The sequence below is a fragment of the Schistosoma mansoni genome, chromosome W, assembly GCF_000237925.1.
Source record: "Schistosoma mansoni strain Puerto Rico chromosome W, complete genome".
NCBI classification, from domain to species: domain Eukaryota; kingdom Metazoa; phylum Platyhelminthes; class Trematoda; order Strigeidida; family Schistosomatidae; genus Schistosoma; species Schistosoma mansoni.
Window position 1 is genome coordinate 59,367,651 of NC_031502.1, and position 14,554 is coordinate 59,382,204.

General features: G+C 32.7%; 1 protein-coding gene across 1 annotated transcript; it reads left to right on the top strand.

Moving 5' to 3' along the window:
* Window positions 1–1,657: 1,657 nt before the first annotated feature.
* Smp_163680 (rna-binding protein related) lies at window positions 1,658–11,038 on the top strand (the record flags this gene model as incomplete). Its single annotated transcript, XM_018790338.1, has 5 exons — window positions 1,658–1,846; window positions 2,047–2,200; window positions 4,983–5,720; window positions 7,844–8,523; window positions 10,337–11,038. The coding sequence occupies 5 exons, from the start codon at window positions 1,658–1,660 to the stop codon at window positions 11,036–11,038; spliced, it is 2,463 nt and encodes an 820-aa protein (XP_018655692.1).
* Between the last annotated feature and the right edge of the window lie 3,516 nt (window positions 11,039–14,554).

Below are 14,554 nucleotides of genomic sequence, written 5' to 3' on the forward strand. Positions count from 1 at the left end.
CTTAATATGTGTCACATGGTCATGGTATTTCAAATATCCTTGAGTGAGTAATATCTCTGCAAATAAAATTTGAACTCACAATCTTTCATGCGTTTTTACAATTTTGTTTTCATAAATATAAATAGCCTTTTCTCGATTTAATATGTTTTACACGTTTATTGAAACCTTGAATAAATAAAAGTACCACCACTAAATCAACTACTTCCATGAATCCAGTGTTCATCTTGTTGTGCTTATGAGGTATGGCAACTTGGACCGATGCATATATGTGCCTGGTCCTAAGTTGTAGCTGACTGACTGAATAAATAAAAGACATTCAAATTTATCTGTACTTTAAAAATAACTTCAACTAAGAAATAGATTTTCATGAATAGATTAAGTCAATGATCATGATATATGATTTTATTCGATTATCTGATTTTCTGTTATTTATTTGATTGACCCACTTGTTAAGGAATGACGATGTTTGAGGTTAGGATTTGTATCTTCGGACATGCAGCGCATCTGCTTTTCAATGTTCAATATATGTTCAGTATCTAGCATTTTTCTGTTCATCTAGTGAATGAATGCTGCACATGAAAGCATAATCTTCACTGATGATTTCATTTTAAGCTGTAACCTTCATTGGATTTTTTTTTCATCTGGAAATTTGAGATGCGCTACAGTGTCATGTTTATAGTAGGCATATGTAAATTACTTTAGATTGTGGAAATGAAATTGTTGGTGAAAACTACACTCTTATACGCAGTACTGACCCACTAAATGAATAGGAAACTACTCCAAAATGCTAAATATTGGATTTTTATTAAACAGTGAAAAAGTATGATTATCCTCACACCAATGTTTATAATTACGTAATACTAAATAGTCATTGTTTATTATAAATTATAACCTTCTAGATATCAGTGTATATACTTTGTTATAAAAAAAGGTGACACCAAGGTATAAAGCATAATTTACACCTAATGATAGGCACTAATAAATTATATTATTTACGTAAAACCATCTTTATCAGTAATGAAACAATCAGTTTATGATCACCCTAAGTTCTATATCATTCTCCCTATTTATTCGTTTTATTTTCTCATTTATCACCAGTTATTCTCAAGTATATATTGTATACTGAGTTCATTGTAGTCAGTTATTGAGTCATTTCGATCATTATCTACATCGTAAACATCATTCATATCATTATATCATTAATATTTATTCTTGTCTAAAGGTTTTTTTTGTCTATCACCTACCATGAAACATTCAATTATTAGTAGTATATGTATATATATATATATATATTTATTTATATTTCCTTTATTTAATGTTCGTTATCTACTTATGCCTCTGTTATCATCATCGTCATCATCATCTTCATTCTCATCAACAAAAAAAAGACTATCAGAATTTTGCTTCTTTTATTTTTATCATCCTTCCCATTTGATTGATTGTCTGTTTGATGTTTGATTATGATCGGAATATGAATGTTGATATCTAATTGTGAACGTGGTGACTGGCTCACGTACTAATTATTGTTTGATTTGTTCATTGTGTGTTTGTTCTTTTTTTGTTGTGTATTATCGCCTGCATGTTTGTATGTACTGATTTGTATTTAAATTGTTGAATGTGTTTGTGTGTGTGTGTGTATGTATGCGTTTGTTCATGAATGAATGCTTGTACACATGTCCATGGTCCACTATTCTCAGGTACAACAGAACGTGTTTGCCTAATTATTGGATCGTTCGATGGTGTCATCACTGTACATAATTATATAATGGATCGAATAATGGAAAAACCTGATCCAAATCCAAATACAACTGGAGAAGGCAGACTGAATGTTGAACGTCATAAGCAGGTAAGAATTTTTGTTTGTTATGTTGCCGTTTCCTTCTGTTTACTGTGTTATCGATTCATACATAATCATATTATCGTTCACACTGCAGTTCAACTAAATTACTCGGGATCAGTTCTTATTGTCAATATTTTCCTAAATAATATTCTTTCTTTCTTCAATGTTTTACTTTCTATTTTAATTTTTTAAAATTTGGTTTACAGGTGAAAATTCTTGTACCGAATAGTACAGCTGGTATGGTTATAGGAAAAGGTGGATCGTATATTCAAGAGATCAAAGAGAAAACCGGTGCATATGTGCAAATTTCACAAAAATCTCGTGAATTCAATCTCTTAGAACGATGCATTGTTGTTGCCGGTAAGTTATTCATGATGTATCCGAGGAAGATTAAATTATTGGCAACTTTTGAGAATTATTTATCGGCTGTTATTATATGAAAATTTTTATTGTATAATGATTGAGCAACTAGATTGTATATATTTATATTTTTTTTATCATAAGCTTTCAATTGACCTACTAGCTACTGCTATACCATTTACTATTCTTAGTTTACTCCAAATTTTTTTAGCTACAGTTTCCCATACAACCACTTTTGGCTTGATCTTGTATATTAATTATTCTGCACTTTATGGTGTGATACGTTCTGATCACGTGCTTTTACATCACTTGTGTCTGAAATATATTATTCATACAGTGGAGGCGGATACTGTGTTCTGGACTGAACAGGCTGGGTTAGGTGAGAAGCTGTTATCATATATGATCAATAAGGATCCAGAATCGACTCACGTAGCAGTTTAGCGTTACCTGGTAGATCATTATGGAGCCCGGAAAAAAGTAAATCTCAAATCCAATAACTTAAAAGTACCTTTCGCTTATTATGAACTGTAAAGAAGTTAGATTTCTGATGAAATATGGATTGATACAACAAGCTCATTGTTTATGAGATATCCGAAATAGTTCGACATATCTGTGCATCATACAACTCCCAGCTTTAATGACAATCAACGAATCTGCTGTCTTTCCTCTTCTTTTTCCCTCTAACTAGAGACTAAAGTTCATGCTTGTTTAGAGGCTTTATTATTAAACATTCAAAGTAATCAATTCATATTCAATTCCTTTGACTTATATATACCTAGAATATCGCTTTAGTGGAAAACCCGCCATGAATTAATTAATATGATGAAAAAGTACACTAAAAGTCAACTGTACAGAAATAACACAATGCTATGGTGGAATGAGGAAATAAAACTATTTAAGTAAATAGTTTTTGTATCAATTCATTATGAATTTCGGCCAGGGCGATAGATGTAGACTTCGTTGACCCTGACACTCACACTAGATCCTCCTGGTTTATCAACATTGTTATCCAGGGTTTTAAAGACGTCCGCCTCTTTCAGAGCTTCGTTATTAAGTGTAATTTGGTTGGTATTCGCTTGCTAAAAATTCCCAATTACTTTTACCTTTTTTTAACAGAAAGTCCTTGTTATATTCCAATCGATTTTTCCGAATGTTGTACAAATTGGTTGTAGTGTTACATTGATTTTACGGTGCCTTATTAGAGGTAATAAGCATATAGTGTCAATTGCATTTGGATATATTAGTTTCTCATACTTATTTCTTGTTACATAAAAACTTTCTGAAACCAGTTTAATTGTATGAACTGTTCATGTCCAATAAGATCGTAATAACTAGCTTACATTTTATCAGTAGTTCCACCCAATTAATTAACACTTACCATACTACTTCAGCATTTAAAAGTCAATTCTGAGTAACATACTACTTGGAATAAAGTTAAGGGTGCCCAAATCAAGAGGTAGTTTCAGTTTACGAGGTCTTTTACTATTGGTAGATACAGACTACCTGGTTGAGGTCAATGCGATAACTGCGATCAATTGTTGGAAACGTTAGGTGAGATGTATGAGACTCAGCTACAGTGGAGCACATTCATTAACTCTTTATCTTCCTCTAGATCTTGAGTTCCATTATTCGTTAACATAAGCCTTTTTATGCAATCTTTTCGAACCATCTTCTCAATTTTTCGCCTTTCCCACTGCTACCACACTATTTCAATTTCTCTGTTATTTATCTCTTCTTGATGTATGAAAACTTAAGCTAACTCCTATTTGTACCAAACTTTACATTAATCGTGACTAACTAAACATCCCTCTTCTGTATCATGCAAATATTTTCGTCTGAACACTGAACTAGTGAACACACATAGAAACCTGCATCAACCTTTATCTTTCATTATTTTTGTTGTACAGTGACATAAAACTGTTACTGATATTGACCAAAATGGAGGTTGTCATTAAAGGTTTTGTTAGTGTCATGATTTTTTTTTCATTGTGAACTGATGTCAGCAGTTTCTGGCATTATTACGTACTGTGAATTTCTTAGCTGTTTCGTCTCATTTCTAATATTTTCTTTAATGCATTTATATAGCATCGTATGAAACCTTATCCAAAGTTCTTTTCGTATTTGAGAAGTACATAGTATTGTTTAAGCACTTCGCTGTACTCTGTCATGTGCAACTTTGAATTTAACCATCTACACATAACAATGTATAGTTACTAACATTTTTGAATAAATTCATTCCCATAAAAGATATACTTACTTACTCTTGTTACCCCTCGTGGAGGAGCATGGGCCACTCACCAACATCATCCATCGAATTCTATCCTGGGGGATCCTTCCCAGTTGCTACCCATTCTTTTTATGTATGCTTCCGATTCCCGACCAATGTGTTCCTTTATCTCCTCTTTTCCATTTCCCTTCACGTCTCCAAGTTAGCGCTTGCCTCATGATACAGTTTGCTGATTTCCGCAGTGTATTTCCTATCCACGTCCAGTGTTTTCTCTTAATTTCCTCTTCAGATGAAAGCTGGTTTGTTTTCTCCCACAGCATGCTGTTGCTGATGGTCAACGAACATTGAGTATCTTGAATAAACGGTCGACTATAAATACTTGTACATTTTTGATGATGGTTGTAGTAGTAGTAGAAAACAACCTTGCTAAAAAAACCCTAACCATAGAAGATGTACTTATTAATAGTAAAATGTCAGAAATCTCATTATTAAAAAACTTTGGAGTTCAATAAAATTGTCAGGTTGATAATTGTTATTTTAATTTTATTATTTTAGGTGAGCTAGATCAAACACGCTCTGCTGTTCATTTAATTTTAAATGTTATTGCTACAGATCCACAATCAGCTAGTTGTCCAAATCTTTCATATCATGATATTCAAGGACCAGTAGCTAGTGTTTATCCAACTGGTTCGCCATATGCAACACCAATTATTCCTTACTTAACAAGTTCAACTATTTTATCTAATCCATCAATCGATACAAATTCAGCTTCTGCGGCAGCAGCTGCCGCCGCTGCTGCAGCAACTATGATGGCAGCAGCCGTAGCATTTACACCTGGTCCGTCGTCACAACCAACTACATCGTCATTTATTTCCTCACCAGGTGGTAGTACTACATTTGGATTTTTTCCACCGAATTTTCAGTCAACACCAGATATTGCAACAATTGCAGCGTTAACATCAAATCCTACAGCTACTGGTGGATCAATTATTTTGCCGTCTATACTGCCTAACACTGGTAATGATAGAACTATATGTAGTAATTTATCAGGAGATTTATTTTCACAAACTGTTGGTGTGGGTGGTAGTAGTTCACCATGGTCAAATATTTCAGGACGAACTGGATTCGATGTAATAGTGCCTGATCTTAATGCTGCTTCAGCATTAACAACAGTATCAGTTGCACAACAATCTTTAACTGGATCTTTTATATCACCTAAACCACAAGATTCTCAGTCAAGTCGTTCTGCATTATCACCTCCAGTATACTTTCCTTCGTCTTCACTTATTCCAGGTAGGGTTTGGGTTGGTTAATGGTTGGAAATTTGACTGTTATTGATGCTTATCGTTTTATATACTTAATTTACTGTCATTTATAAAACTATAGGCTGATGTTGTCTAATTTTTCTTCTTAAACCAATGATAATAGTTTCATTAGCCTAAACTTAAACTCGACTTTCAAAGTTAAATATTCTTGTGTTTAGCATCCAAACACTATCCATCTTGGTCTTTATGTTTTGTAAATGTTAGTTATGTCTGTAATTAAAACGTGGTAAGACAAATTGCACTGAACCATATGATTATAATGCTTATTATTGGACGTGAATTCGGAAGTAATTTTCAGTCGTATTGTTGTGAACAGAACACTGGTTGGGGACAATCGAATGTATTTAAGCAAATATTACAGACTATCTCAGTAAATTCTGATTACCAAACAATGAACAGTCAATTTGCAAATTAACAACCAATTGTTTCAATCTTCACTGTTTCTTCTCTTATTCCATTGCTCATGCATTTTCCAGACGATTGCGCTTCATTTCCGTTCTTTTCTCATCGGTCTTCTGCCAAAATACATTCTATGTCTGACCCACACCATATACTACTTATATGGATATAAGTAGACCACACCACAGTATAACTGTCACGTTTTGTGTCAAACTGTTGAGCTCACTCTAAATAACTGAGTCTTATTGTATGGTCGTTTGACGTCAAGTTGTTTGTGACTTGAAGAACCGTCTGACAAAATACTGATTGTTCTAGATCCTAACCCACTATAGAATCGTTTCACTAAAGTCTCTATATGCACCCTGTTGATTAGTACCAAACAACACAAAAAGCCGTAATCCTTCTGATATGTCTTGTAAGTTGAACGCTTTATTCAGATCCTAAGCTATTCGGATAACCCCAGGGCTAGCACTACTCAGCGACTTGAACACCAGAGAGAAGACACGAGTATGAGAGAAACACTTTACTGCAAGGTTCATTCTTGTACAGAAAATCATAGGTATTTATAGATGTTAGTATATGTTAAATCAACATCCTATTTCAGCCAATCCATTTAACGACATACATTGCTACCGACCAATAGTAGCATGCCACGTTGGAACTCCAGAATGTTCGATCGTACTCTGATTGGTTGGGGCTCTTTTTGATCCTCTGGAGGCTCTGTTGGAGTTCTCCGGAAGCCAACTCAACACCTTCAAGAGGTGGTGGTAGGTTACTTCAATGCAAATAACATTAGTAACATCATTGTTGCTTACGACTTCAATTGATTTGGAATAGTTTTTACATAAACCCATGAAAATTAGTTGACGTATAATAGATTATCATCAATACATGCAAACACCATTTTGTGAGGGACAAAGCAACATTATTCATTACATTTAATAGAATAATTATGCTTATCCTTACTAGTTTTTTTATAGAGCATTTGTTTAATTTACTAGCTATGTTTATTTATCACAAATCGTTTGGTGTATATGATAAAGTACAATGTATTCAACCTTTGAGTCGATGACATTGCAAAAACTGCTAGCACTTTCTTAAAAAGGCTGAACTAATTCTTTCGGTACTTCCTATTTTTGAGTTGATTGACCATTAAATAGTGACCAATTTCACTTTTGTTTAGTACATTAATACTAACTAAATTCTATCGATCAATTAGTAATGTGGTCCACAGTTTAATTGATTTAACATTATGTGATTTATGCTTTTACATGGTCCATGTTGCATAGCGGTTACCTTTCAAACAATGGAACTAGACGATATCTAGTTTCGAATATCACAGACAGCGTCACTTTTTTCGTAATTGTGGATGTATACCTTAGTGAAGAAACCAATGTTAAGTAGGGTTTCCTGCTAACTTCCTCCAACTACTTAACATTACTTATCAAGGGTAGTAGTGACGTAATGTATCTTTCAATTATTGGTTCATTGCATCTCACCTGGTTCGATTTTTATTACTAGATCACTAGACATCAGATAAATTATGTTTCTGAAATTTTAACACATGCTTCTATACGTGATTAAGGGTAAGTTAAATCTTTGAACATTTCTCTAGCTTACATTAATTCTATTTACTCAATATTCTTATTTATAGATATTCATTAATTATCATATTTTATAATAAATTTTTAGCACCACTTCGAATGTCTCCTACAGCTTTATTCGGTTATCCAACAATTGGTTATGGAAATCCTCCAACTGTACAACATAGTCATTTAACATCAACTCGAGGTATACAACCAATACCTTTAGCTGAAACTAGTTCATCATCAATTTGCAGTAATTCATCAAATTTACCATCATTATTTACATCACCAACTGGATTAACTGCTAATATCGCTACATTAGCTGCTCTTTCCGCTGCGATTACAGTATCAGGTGTACCAACTGTAACAAATACAATTACAACAAATGTAACAATTAATTGTACAAAATCTTTACCAATTCTTTCAAATCCTAATCCACTTGGTACTGGTTCAACTGGTGCCTTATTTAATTTATTACCTTGTTCTCAATTATCATCATTTAATGTTACACCAATTGTACCACATGTAGTTGTATCGAATGATTCAATTACAATGTCAATACCTAATTTATCATCCAATCCATTTTTATTATCACTTACAGGTGATATTAATCAACATAATATACAACAACAATCATCTTTAGCTCCAAGTATAAATTCGTCAGCACAAGTTACCGGTTTACCATCTTCATCAACATTAGTTGGATTTCATGGATTACAATATAATTCAGGATCAAATATTATTGCACCTATGGGAAATTATGTTGCATACAGACGTGTTATATCTGTAGGTTTTTTTAAATTTTTTTTTAGTTACTATTATGTGAAATGTTATGTTGACCTATTTACTTTGTTAATTAATCATTTCATATCAAATTGATGATCTTTACACTTAGTACTAGCACTTATCTGCAGCTTTTCATCAGTTTTATTTATTTATTTATTTGAACACATAAATATTGGTACAGGGAAGCACCAGATATATAGGCGCCACACAAATCTTATTTGACTTGTGTGAGGGCTGTGATACTGTCCAGGTGCCCAAACTCAAGCAGGTGGTTTTCTTAGGGGACCACACCCGGAGCCCTTGACCTAAAGATCTGATCCACAAGGCAGTGGAGCATTGTGAGGAGATGCAGTCCCATGGTAGCCAGTGACCAACAATTGGTTCATACGCCATTTGTTCCTTCAGGATACTGGAGCCCATATGCACCATTGGTTTGGAATCAGGGTTTTCCAACTCCCTTAGGTGGACTCGCCGTGTCCACCAATCTGGTTAAAAACGCCGGACATTCACTTTTCGTCCTCTCACTTTCGTGAGCAACACCCCGGCCACGAGAAGGCAGTGATTAGGAGTTCCCTGGCAGAGGCTACATACGCGTGGCCATATGAGAGCATTTCGAGAGGGAGAGCAGACTCTCCCCACTCTCGGCCGTACCAGGGCATTTGGGGGCTTTCATCAGGTTGGGAAATTCTAATGACAAATATTCGTGATTTTTAAGTGTATGATAACAGAAGGAATATTGTAGAAATTTTGACTGGTTTTTCGAACTATTATTAATTATCATTTCGTTGTATAATTACCGAGTAACAAGATTACTACTTTATAAATTTTTAATAAGCTTTCGATTAACCCATTAACTAGAGCTATACACGATTTACTATTCCTAATTTATCACAAGTCTTTTACTCGCAGTCTCCCCTATTCACAACCACTTTTTACTTATTTATGTATAATTGTTATTTTATAGTGTGATATGGTCTGGTGTGTCTACGCATGAACCATTTCTGTTTGTAATATAAATATAGTAGAAACTGATTGCTACCTCTAGAATCAAGGTAGAGCATAGAAAGAAGCTAGCAAATAGTAGACCAATAGAAACCCAGCTGTCAGTTAAAGCTCAGTATATCCTGTTGGGCGTGTAATTGGTTAGTATGGGGACATTAGGCTGTTGACAAAATAGTGGACACGAAATATACTGAATTCTAACTCTTGTGACTTGGCACGTGACATTGGTCAGGGGTCGTAAAGCATGATAAGTTCAGATAAGTGTGTTGATTATCGGTTTTACACTTGATAATTTCGACAAAAAACCAGTTCCAACTTCTACAATATTCGTAGATTCATGACAAAACTATGGGCCATGATCTTCAAAACGTATTCCGGAACTTTATTGGTTCATCCTAATACTTTACTCTTACCATCCAGTTTCTTCTACTTCTATTTGGTCAGGAGGGTAGTTTCACTAAACCTCACATCCAAAACGTGTTAAAACTAATTACAGAAATCAGTACACGGTGATCAACAATTTATTGTATTATTGATTAGTAATTCGCTTCACATAAAGTCACTTAAGTTTTATGAAATGTAGTTTAGAAACATTCCCAAAGTCTCTTGGGTGTCACGTAACTATAAGAAGTCTGAAAATGGGGTGAAACACATATGGAGAGAGATTTCTGAACTTTATCTTTATTAACCCATTTGTACGAAAATATTTACAATCCACTATTATTATTATTATTATTATTATTATTATTACTCACGATGATTGTATATGCGTACGATTAGTGCATCTCTGTTTAATCTCTAAATATTTCAGGTTCCAGAAAGTGTGATCAATATAATTCTTGGTCATCAAGGTCGGTCTATTATGGATTTACAATTACTTACTGGTACTGCCATACAAATATCTCAGAAAAGCACTTATTTATCCGGTTCACAATATCGTACTGTTACAATAATTGGACCACAAGTCAATGTGCAATCAGCAGCTGATGTAATTGAGCATATAACAGCTATTGAGCATATGAAACGAGAATCTGGCTCGTATCAACAACATTCATTAACATTATCACTTCCTGGCAATGGAAGTAATAGTAATACTGTTGTACATGGTTCATGTAGTGTTAGTGGTGGTCAACTAAATTCGGATTATTTTATACAATCTGGAATATCATATCCATTCACATCATCAACATCTTGCATTAAAGGAAATTATCCAGAATGTCAATCAACATGTCCAGCATCGAATACTGGTATATCATGTCCGATAAGTATGATTGGCTCACTTCCTTTAACTACTTGTATAACCACTATTAATACCACTACTACTAGTAGTGGTGGTAATAATAATATTATTACTGGTTTATCTTTTGTATCATCGTCTTGTGATGCTGCTGCTTCTGTTTCAAGATCTGGAGGGAGGAGTGTTGGTGCGAGTGGATCTGGTGATACACTGTCTTTTCAAAGTTCAATCGATTCATTATCTATGCCTGTGACTAAACGTAACGAAACAAACTAGTTTAATAATGTTAATAATACTGAATTATTAGAATGTAACAAAATAATTCTATTACTATTAACACTACTTATAATCGTAGTAGTAGTAATAGTTACTGTTGTAGAGTATTAGAAGTAATGCTTTATTTATGAAAAGATAGCAGTTAACATAAAGCTAAACTCAAAATGAATTGATAAACCAAGTCACACACACACACACAATTTGTATAATTTCAGTTTTACACTCTCTATTCGTCTTTCAATGAACACAAAAAAGAAAACTAGTTGATTTTATTTGTTTATCTATTTATTTATGTTTTAAACTTATTTTTTTTGTTTTAATTTTCTTTTGTGTGTACATGTATATGTATGTATTGTGTAATAATGACGGTGATGAATAATTTTATTGATTTCAACTGTTACATAATTTTGTGTCATTTTGATTCTTTGTTGCCTTCGGTTTTTTCCCTCCACCCCCCCCTCACCAACAGTTAGTATATATATATGCATCATCAGACTTTTTTTGTACCCCATTTGTTTTCCTTATTTCAAAAGTTTTTACGTTGATTATTGCATAATTACTCTTAGCGCCATTTTATATATATTTATTGACTTTTACACCCCTTCCAACCAAGATTATTATTACTATCATTATTGTTTACCGTTTTTAATTTTACATTAATAAAACAGTTATCTATTCTATTGTTGAACATTGATTTTTTGTTTCACCTATTCTTTATTTATTTTCTGTTGTTGTCAGGCTGTTTTTATTATTTTGAGAGTGGGAATGTTTCTCTTTTTAATTTATTGTTCTATATTTATCTATTGTCAAACGAATTACCATATCTTTCCTTATTTGAAGTTCATGATCTTATGAATCTAATTCTTATTTCTTGGATACAGATATCTGTGTTCGATGATACAGTTGATATGATGTCGTAAAAAATACTGTCGAAGTAATTTATTGGAGATTACAAGTTTTTATGACCTTTTTTTTTTACCTTAACCGCCATTGTACCAAACAATCGCTTTTCCTTCATATTCTTTTATATCTATTAAGTTTACTTTTATGTGTTTTTTTTTTTTAAATAGATCGATGTAGTTGTAAGATAGAAATAGCGCTATGTTCATTATTTTCCATTGATATTAATGCTAATTATATTTATACAAAAAAGAGTTAACTATCAATGTTTCATTGTTATTCTTTAGTTTGCTTTTTCTTTCTCATTGTATCCATGCTACTATACATAAATTGGAATACAGCATTGTTTATATCATTCAAAAATAGTAACATTGTATAACATTATTTCTTCTTTATTGGAGAACTATATATTCAATATCTATCGTTACTAAATTACGTAATCTGTTCATTTTAATGTTTATTATGTAGATAGATAGATTTGTCTTTTTTTTGGGGGGGGGGAGGAGGTTATCCTTGGTTTCATATTGTCAATTTCATCATATAATTTCCGGTGTATTTTTCCTTCTTTGTTAATAAGGTTCGTTCGAAAAAATTTGTCATCTTTTCTCTTTTTTTTTTATAGAATTAATTGTGATTTAATCTTTATATATACCTTTATTTGTATAGTGAATTGTTCATAGAAGAGCATTTTTTTTAAAGATCCTTGAGTATCATGTAATTGTGCGGGTGTATTTATGTTCACTTTTTAGTATATTTACTGCTGTCCAGTTGCTCGTTGTTTTTTAAAGATACATAAATTTCATCAGTGGTCACCTATCAGTGATATTTTCATGTACTTGTCCTTAATTGTATACTTGCATTGTGTCATATAAATGGGACATTTATATTCAACGTCATTTCTTTCTTACAGCTGTGGTAGGCATAATCCTGTAGCTTCGAGGATAAAATGATTGTATTTTTCTACTGAATACACGTTTACTACTGTTTATTTAGAAAGTAGTATACCTTGTTTAGCGAAAGCATTCTCTTCTTTTGTTTGTCTATCTATTCATGTTAATTAAGAAAGAATATTCTTCTAATCAACGAAAAAACTATATGCAAATCACATCTTACACACAAACTCTTGATGGAAAATAATGCTGACTATACTTCCTGTCCCGGTTCTTTGTCCTCTTGAATTATTATTATTATACATCATTCTTTTCATCAATATTTAGGGTATTCCATAATCCTTTATGAATTTCTGGTTTCTTTGCTTATCTCAATGTAAAAAAGAAATGTCTACATACATAATTACTTACGCCTGTTACCCTTCGTCGAGGAGCATAGGCCGTTCACCAGCATTCACCATTCAACTCTGTCCTGGGCAATTCTTTCCAGTTGTTATTCATCCTTTTCATATCTGCTTTTGTTTCCCGACGTAACGAATGTCTACATACTTTAATTTTTATTTCAATCATGAACTTTATGAAATATTCTTATCATTTCTTCTTGTGTTTCTCTTAAACTCTTCTAATTGTGTTACATGCAATATAATGAATATCTTACCTTTATCATCATTATTCTGTTCAATATTTTTTACTGATCATCTTTTTTTCGGAAAAAGGAATATTTTTATTTGATTTTTTTCACTAAAAAAAATTTTTTTTCTTCCAGTTGTTTTAAATCAACCCCCCCACACCAAAAAATGTGTGTTTTCTTCTCTTTATTTCAAGTTTATCAATTAGAGTTTCTAAATTCATTTGGATATCATTTGTCTTGCTTGTATAAAGTTGTATTAATGATGATCTATTGTTGTTGTTGTTGTCTTATATAAAATTTAGATGAATGTTTTAGTTTAAATAAACGCCTGTAGCTCCTCCGGGAGCTACTGCCAGTCGTAAGCCCGGATAAAAGAGGAGGGTTGGGCATAGGGTTAGCGACCCCATCCCTTAGAAAACCAACTCGCTAAAAACACGCTAACCAGAAAAAAAAAGAATATTATTGATTGTTAATTATATGTATTCAATAATTGTCAGTGATATACAGTATCAGAGATGTTAATGTTCTTTTTTTTGTTTTTTTTATTATTTCTTCCATATATTGTACTTTATTATCAGATTCATATCCAAAAAGATGATAAAAAAATATGATTGATCAATAGAGAAAATAAAGTGTATATGTACTTCGCAACTATGTATTGTCTATCTTGGAGACAGAGTTTAAAAAAGAAATAGATTGTTCTAATGTACACTTGTTTTTTTTGTTCTGTTAGGTAAACGTCGGTTCAATCAATTACATTATGATGTTAAAGAATAAAGTTAAATTCGATGAGAGTCAAAATTGAACATTATAAATTGAATATAAATTCATTTACTAAGTGATGTGTAGGGGAGAATGGTAATGATTGGTTTCTTCGCTGAGTCAGATATGTAGATAGTGTGACAGGTGTTATATGTGTTATATATTCCCCTATCTTGTTCCTTGTTGTTGGATTGTGTCGGATTTTGATGTGGGAATATATTGACGTTCTAGTCAGGCTAATCTCGTGTTCTTGATCTGAGTTGTGTTGAAGTCCTGTAGAATAGACACTGGGAGGGAATCTAGTGTAGATATTTGTCTAAGGTAAATTAACGT